This window comes from Lissotriton vulgaris, chromosome 3_2 (genome assembly GCF_964263255.1).
Source record: "Lissotriton vulgaris chromosome 3_2, aLisVul1.2, whole genome shotgun sequence".
Classification (NCBI taxonomy): domain Eukaryota; kingdom Metazoa; phylum Chordata; class Amphibia; order Caudata; family Salamandridae; genus Lissotriton; species Lissotriton vulgaris.
In genome coordinates this window covers 233,607,145-233,614,477 of record NC_141690.1, presented here as the reverse complement: position 1 = coordinate 233,614,477, position 7,333 = coordinate 233,607,145, and the positions used below count along the sequence as shown (strand labels likewise).

Below are 7,333 nucleotides of genomic sequence, written 5' to 3'. Positions count from 1 at the left end.
CCCTTCTCCACTGTCCCAGCCTCCAGTTTCACGTTCACACCCAGTACCTTTGCGTCCCAGATCACAATTCCCATACTTTTCTGTGCTCTTCAACCAATGTCTAGAGATGAATTTGGACTTATGATTCAAGACATGGTAGCCACAACTAAGGGCCTGATTCTGATGCGGTTAGGAAAGCATTCCCACCTCGGTCCTGATTCGGATGCGGTTAGGAAGGCCTCCTAACAGCATTTGCTCCTTCCAAATCAGATCGGGAACGTGTCTTCCTGACCGAGGGCCCAATTATGATGCGGTTAGGACCATATGCTCCCGTTGAAGTCAATGGAAGTCCAACCAAATTGTATCGGGAAGTATCCGGATGCATCGTACTTCGTAGGTGGGAATCTCCCGATCCGAGTGGGTCGGAAACCATTTCAATACCGATTTGGTCGGGAAGCTTTCCAAACTGCATCAGAATCAGGCCCAGAGTAGTTTTGTATCAGTACTCACAGCTGCCCAGCATTCATGCTTTGAGTAACCTCCTCCCCACCTCCAGCAGTGATGTTACCGCTTAGATTCACTGGAGTTTTGCTGGCATGGTCTTGCTCCCTCTGGTCTCCACCTCTCCTCTCCATTCTCGCCGGACCATATAATTAACAACTAGACTGGCCTCTGACCACCCAGTAATCAATGTCCACTAAAAAAAACAACCAAGAATAACTAACTTGCTTTGTAGACAGCAGAAGGAATGAGGGATACCTTCCACATGCAACAAAAAAATAACAGTTGTCCCACCCAGAAGTGCCCTCATTTCATTACCAGGACTTCCTGGTAACAAAGTGACATCACTTCCGGGGCGGGACAACTGTCACTTTTTGCTTGATGTGAACGGTATTCCTCATTACTTCTGGCAGCTTTCAGCAGCCCACTGGGCATCTGCAGGAGTTCCCAATACCATGTCATTCACTGCCATTATCCACACAAAGATGGTGAATAGTTACGTGTTTGCCTGTGTGTTTATCTCACACGCACCACACCAATGCTTATTCATTGTACTACGCATGAAAGCCTCACAAGTTGCACCCAACTGGCCCCAGGCCGGCCAAACTACAGTCCACAGTCCTTAAACCATGTACTTGAATGGTGCCCAGGAATCTGATTCAAATCAAAGCGCTTTTGAACATTGCGAGGGCTATAAAGCGCTAAATAGATCACACACATGGACCAGCTACTTACTGCCGCTGGCCGCGCGACACGAAGGGGAGATAACGCGAGACAGCGTCCTAGTGACACATGCCTCGCGAGCATAACGTCATCAGCGCGCCGGACGGGTGCCGCCCCTTTAGAAAGTGGCCAATGCAAGGCGAGCGTGCGAGGGGGGGGCGGACCAAGGGCCTTTATCTAGGACTGCGTGGCTTTGTCCTTCCTCTTTCCGCCGCGTTTTCGTCCTGACTGCTCTGCGCTGTTGCGCTGTTATCTCAGGCGCTGTTCCGGCCTCTGTTTAGCCGTCTCGTGCCTGCCTGCCTCGCTGGTATTCCGGCTGGTTGTTGCCTCGTCGGGCGTGCGGTGAGTGCCGGTGATCGGAGCCTGCGTTTGTGTCCCCGTTGCAGAGCGGTGGTTGAATGGTCTATGGGGCCGAGGGAGAGTGTGCCGGCAATGCTTTGTGCGGCGGCGTTTGGCGCTGGAGGAGCTCCGAGTTTAGAGAACAGGTTTTCCTCTGTTTAGTGACGCCGTCATTGATGCAATTAACCTCAACAGCCATGCGGGTGCTGAAAGGAGAAACGGATTTAAAGACCACTGGGTAACGTTATGTGTGTATCTGCTAGTAGCGTCGGTACAGGATGAGTGTCCCGCTGTTTTAGGGCAGAGTCTGATTGCTTTGGGCGGGTGATTGTGCGTGTTGCGGCCACTTAGTTCGTCGGGCTTCTCATCTCCGCCGAAAGCGGGATAATTTATTTTACTTTGATCGCCGCTTGAAATAAGGGTCTCGTTATTAAACAGCTGTTTATAAGCACTTAATATGCTAGTGATAGCTCTTCCCAAACTTTCAAAATAGGCTTGCATGTCTCTGCTCCAATCAACATGTTACATTACCCGGAAGTCTGGTTGGTTGAGAGCCGAAAGTGATACCTGCGACGTGTTTGTCATAATGTATGGCGAAGAGGATCCGAAACGCAGACAGGGAAATAATTCACAGATGTTTTCTATCGCAGTTTATGAGCAGAAATCGAGGCACGTGATTGTTAGTTCCTGCTACCACAGAGCTGTCCTCAAAGGGGGCGAAGGGGAGTATACCTCAGCGTTGACCTGTGTAGGCATTCACAGACGCGCGTGCGCCTACCCAGTGTGTTGTTACGTGTATAACTTAACAGCTTTTGTTTTAGTTTTGAAAATGAAAATAAGGATAGAGGCCATTGTTAGTTGCAATGTCGGCGGCTCGGACTCGCGTTGGTGCGGGACTATTGCATTGCGGATGCGTGTTTTAAAAAAGTAATGTTTCTATCTCGGTAGCTGCAAGCAACAATTAGGTAATGTGTTCCAGATTTAGGGTCCTAGGTTAAATGACCTTGCACCTCTTCTCCCATGGGAACGTCTGTATGTTTCTCTTTTTCAGAATGCCGATTACAATGGTTACAGAAAAGTATTCTCCATGGCTGCCATTAGTGGGGTTTTAAGTGGGTGGGATACACTGATTAAATATTGATTAATTTATGTGGCTGAATAGAGCACGTCTTGACTACTGAGATCGTTACTGTATTTATGGACATTTCTCGCTCAAATGTCCTAATGACTGGTGGTTCAGAGGGTGTACAATGGAATAAATTCTTCCCTAGGAGGGGGTGCATATCCTTTTTAGGTGGCGCCTACCACAGCACATTCACTGTTTTAATGACATTTCTATCTGTATTCATCCGTGATTAATTTTTGCTATTAGTATCTACAGCAAGGGTACTACATTATTGACTCTCTTATGCACGGCCCCCGGTAAATATTTGGAGCATGCTTTCATTCGCGGCATTCTGCGTTAACTTTCTGTATTTTACTCTGCAAGATTACATCATAATCTCTTAATTGTGGCTGATTCCTGCTTTTATCTTCGCTGTTCTTTACGCCCGTTTACATCGTGTCAGTACAATATCCTTGCGGTATAATCGCTACATTGTAGCTTCATTCTTGCTGAGTCTGTCTATTGTTCACTTTGAATCTGAAATACCGGAAGTGCTCACGCGGAGGCAGAGAGATGTTCTTATAAGTCGAGCCTGATTCTGAAATGTGGATGAGCTGTGCGAAAAACTCTGGCATCATTAAGAGCTGTGATTGCAATTTCCTGTGGAGGACAGTTGGTTGGTGAATCGTGGAAGGCTTAGTTTGAGAAAATAAATAAATGAGCAGCTTTCAGTTTTGGAGTTTACTAGTCATCAAGGGTGCGCTAAGATAGAAACCTATGAAGTCCTCCTTCAGCCATTTTATACGCTTTCAAAGGTCCTTGCCTAGTCAGCAACAAAGAGCGGCCTCTGTGTAAGGAGGCCACGTCGCCACATGTCCAGGGAATGCCTCGTGCCGAGGGAAAGAAAGATGAGTTTGAATATGGAACGGCGGCCCACGCTAGTACTACGATGTAGGGGCGTGTAAAATTGCACATTTATTCGGGGATAGTTCGAGAACACTAGCCAAATAGGTTTGAAATGTGTTTTGCTGGTGCCTCGCCTTGGACTTCTATGGGGGCTTGATGGTTTCGGCAAGCGAAATAGGTACAAAATGTGATGTTTCATGAATTTTATATAACGTACAAATTGCACTTTTTGGGTAACTTTTGCGCAGACCCATTACTAAATCCCTGATGTGAAAGTGGGTTTTCAGGATTTTCCATCAGAGTCCCGAGGTATTCTCATTGTAATCTTCTGCTTATCTCTCATCCTGGACCGGTATTTTATGAACGGGGCTGGGCTATTGATAGGGAACGGTCGCTGGCCAATGCGAGTCGTTCCCTCTCATGGTAGGCTAGCGATGGTTCAGTTTAGGGGGGCATTGCGGGCGTGGGTTCTTTGTTCAATGTCCCTTTGTTTTGATGCACATAGTCTGGGGAGGCAGCGGCGCGGTGCAGAGGGAATTACCTCCTCGTCAGCCCTCCCCGTCCCAGTCCTAACTACATGAGCATAGCTCCTCCCACCAGAAACTCCCAAGCAACTTGAAACCCATCCCTTCCCTCCAGGCCACACCCATACCCTGAGGCATATAACCCTGTGACCTGCCAATCAACAACCTGTTTGTTTTTTCTGCGGAATCACTTCCGAGCAGTCTTCGTCGAGGGGGGCACTGGAATTGGCCTCCTATCTGGTAAGTGTGGAACGGGATGCTAAGCGCCCGTTTTTAACCCCTATTGTGCCTGTTTTTCTTTTAACTTGTAGGCATTTGCTTTGAGTCCCTGCTGTAGCGGGACCGTGGGGTTGGGGGTCCGGACTGCCTGCTGTGGGGTGGTGACTCCCTGCTGCAGCCTCCCCTCTTCCGGGTTCGTTCCCTGCTCTAGCCGGTACACCCGGGGAGGGAGGGGGGGTGTGTGGCTGGCTTTTTCAGCGCGCCGAGGGCGTGCAGGATTGGCTTCTCTGTCTGTAACTCTCGGGGCTCGTTTCTTCGAGCCCGTGTTTTTCCCCTTTTTCTTTATGCTTCCTGCAATCCTTGGTGGAGTCTGGGGTTGCGGGGAGGGGGGGGGGGGACTGCCTTTGTTTGGTCCGTGGGGGCCCGTTATTTAGGTTCAGTCCGACTTTGATGATTGTTTCCTGGGTTAGTGTTCTCTTCCCCGCGTTTCTGTTGTTGGAGCTCCCTCTACTGGCGGTCCAATTTTGCTTTTTTGCCGTTTTTTACTGGAGGGATTTGCATGGGGCTTGATTTCGTGTCTTGGCCTCTTGCTGCTCTGCTGTGGAGTTCTGCTGGGGAGTTGGGGAGTTCTTACCTCTGGGTTCACTGGTTCCTGGGACGGGGTCTTCTGGGTTTCTTTGTATCCTTACAGTTGGGCCCTGTTCAGTCTTTTCCTTTTGTAGTTTGGTAGCCTTCTCTGATAGGGCGGTTTGAAGGCCGGCCTTCGGTCCTGTGTAGGGATTGGCTCCAGGTCTAGGTGGCTTTCCCTGGTTGGCCCTTGGGGATTTTTGCTTGGATTGGTCTGGGTATATCTTGGGGTCTGGATTTCTGTTCTCCTGTTTACAACATGGAGGGTAGAGGTGCAGACGTGCGTGAACTCGGCTGTGAGGATGGGGAGGTGGTCGCTGGTTCTTCCACTGCTCCTTCCATGGCAAATATTCAAAAAATGATTGAGGCTGCTGTGGCGGCGGCCTTTGTGGCTCATGATCCCAAGGGGCCTAAGAGACAGAAATTGGATGCCTCGGCTGAGGTAGATCCGGACGTTGACTCTGATGAGGAAGTGAAGGGTCGTTTTGTCCAAGGGGCTGACCTTCGCTGTGTTATGCAGCATGTTCGAGACAATCTGGGATTCCCTGATCCTGTGGAGGGTGGAGAGTCTGAAGACTTCTTCGCCAATTACCTGAAGAAAGATCCGGAAAGCCTCCCCATTCATACGTCTGTGAGGAAGGTGCTGGAGGGGGAGTGGAAGGATGTTGACAGGCATGCCTTTCCCCGGTTTCTGGCTAAGAGGTATCCCTTGCAGGGCTTCGCGGAGGAGTTTCCGGCTGTGGTGAAAGTGGATTCTCTGCTGGCTGGTATGGCGTCTCAGAGCCTGGTGGTGTCTGAAGATGCGGTGCCTTCTGATCCTGGGGACAAGCGTGTCGAGGGGGCCTTGAAGCGGTCCTTTGCAGCCTCCAATCTGGCTGTTCGGTCTGCTGCTTACACCAGCTATCTTGTTCAGTCGCTTCTTAAGGACTGTCAGGGTATTTCTGCGCAGCTCATGCAGGAAGAGGATCCCTCTGAGTCTTTGTCCATGTTGGAACAGCAGTTGCGTTTCATGGCTGACTTGTCCTTCGACTCCCTTAGTGCTGCGGCGGCGGCTGCTGGGGCCTCGGTTGCTGCTAGAAGGCAGTTGTGGCTTAAGTCTTGGAAGGCGGAAGCTGCTCAGAAGGCGGCCGTGATGAAGATTCCCTTCACGGGCTCTAAGCTGTTTGGGGAGCCGTTGGAAGCTTTGATTAAAAAGACAGCTGAGGACAAAAAATTGTTGGCTCCGGTCCGCTCTTCTCAGAAAGGGAAGTTTGCGGGTTATAAGCGGGCTTTTGGGCAGGCGTTTCAATCTAAGATGGCTGCTGAGCCCTTTCGTGGTAGGGGACGTGGCCGGGGTGTCCCTTCCTTCCACAAGTCCCGGGGTCAACAAGGTGCTTCCTCTTCTGCAGGTCCCTCCAAGTCGTGACTATGTGATGGATTCCTTGGAGGTGCCGGTTGGGGGTCGCCTCACCTCTTTTTTACCTGTCTGGGAGGAGTTCGTTCGGGATCTGTGGGTTCTACAGGTGGTACGGCTGGGCTACAGAATAGAATTTGGGACTCCTCCGGTGGATGTGTTCAAAGCTACCCCTGTTCCCAGGTCTCTGGCAAGATGTCGTGCTCTATTGGACGGAGTTCGGGACTTGGTGTCAAAGGGTGCTGTGGTGAGGGTGCCTGTGAGACAACAGGGTCGGGGGGTTTTACTCAATCCTGTTTTTGATCCAAAAGCCAAATGGGGACTTCCGTCCGGTCCTGGATCTGAAGGCGGTGAACTTGTGTATCCCTCATCGGTCCTTCAAAATGGTGACTCTGCAGTTGATTCTTCCCTTCCTGTCGGTGGGAGATTTCCTGGCTTCTCTCGATCTACGGGACGCCTATTTTCATGTGCCAGTGCACGCAGATTCCCAGAGGTTCCTGAGTTTCTGTGTAGGGGTGGATCACTACCAGTTCCAGGTATTGCCCTTTGGCCTGTCTGCCTCTCCGAGGGTGTTTACTAAAGTGTTGGCGCCCTTGGTGGGTTTGTTGCATGCTAAGGGTATACAGGTTTTCCCTTACTTGGACGATTGGCTGATTTCTTCCTCTTCTTTCCTTCAGGCTCAGTCACATTCCCGGGAGGTTTGCAGTCTCCTTCAACGGTTCGGGTGGATTCTGAACTTGGAAAAATCCCATCTTCACCCCACTCAGGAACTGTTGTTCATTGGGGGGGTGTTCAACACCAGGTTGGGGAAGGTCTTCCTGTCGGAACCCCGCAGACTGACTCTTGTGCACGAACTGAAGAAGGTGTTGGGGGCTCGGTCTTCCACGGCTCGCCAGTGGTTGCGTGTTCAGGGGCTGATGTCAGCAACTGTGATGATTGTTCCTTGGGCCCGCTTACACTTATACCCCCTTGTGAATCATCTTCTGGAGCATTGGGATCCGGCCTCTCTGAATTACG

At 50.6% G+C, this 7,333-nt stretch overlaps 1 protein-coding gene across 1 annotated transcript; it reads left to right on the top strand.

Moving 5' to 3' along the window:
* Positions 1-5,182: 5,182 nt before the first annotated feature.
* Positions 5,183-6,501, top strand: LOC147725580 (lamina-associated polypeptide 2, isoforms alpha/zeta-like). The gene has a single exon (XM_086964549.1). The coding sequence runs from the start codon at positions 5,183-5,185 to the stop codon at positions 6,326-6,328; it is 1,146 nt and encodes a 381-aa protein (XP_086820675.1). The 3' UTR covers positions 6,329-6,501.
* Positions 6,502-7,333: the final 832 nt, after the last annotated feature.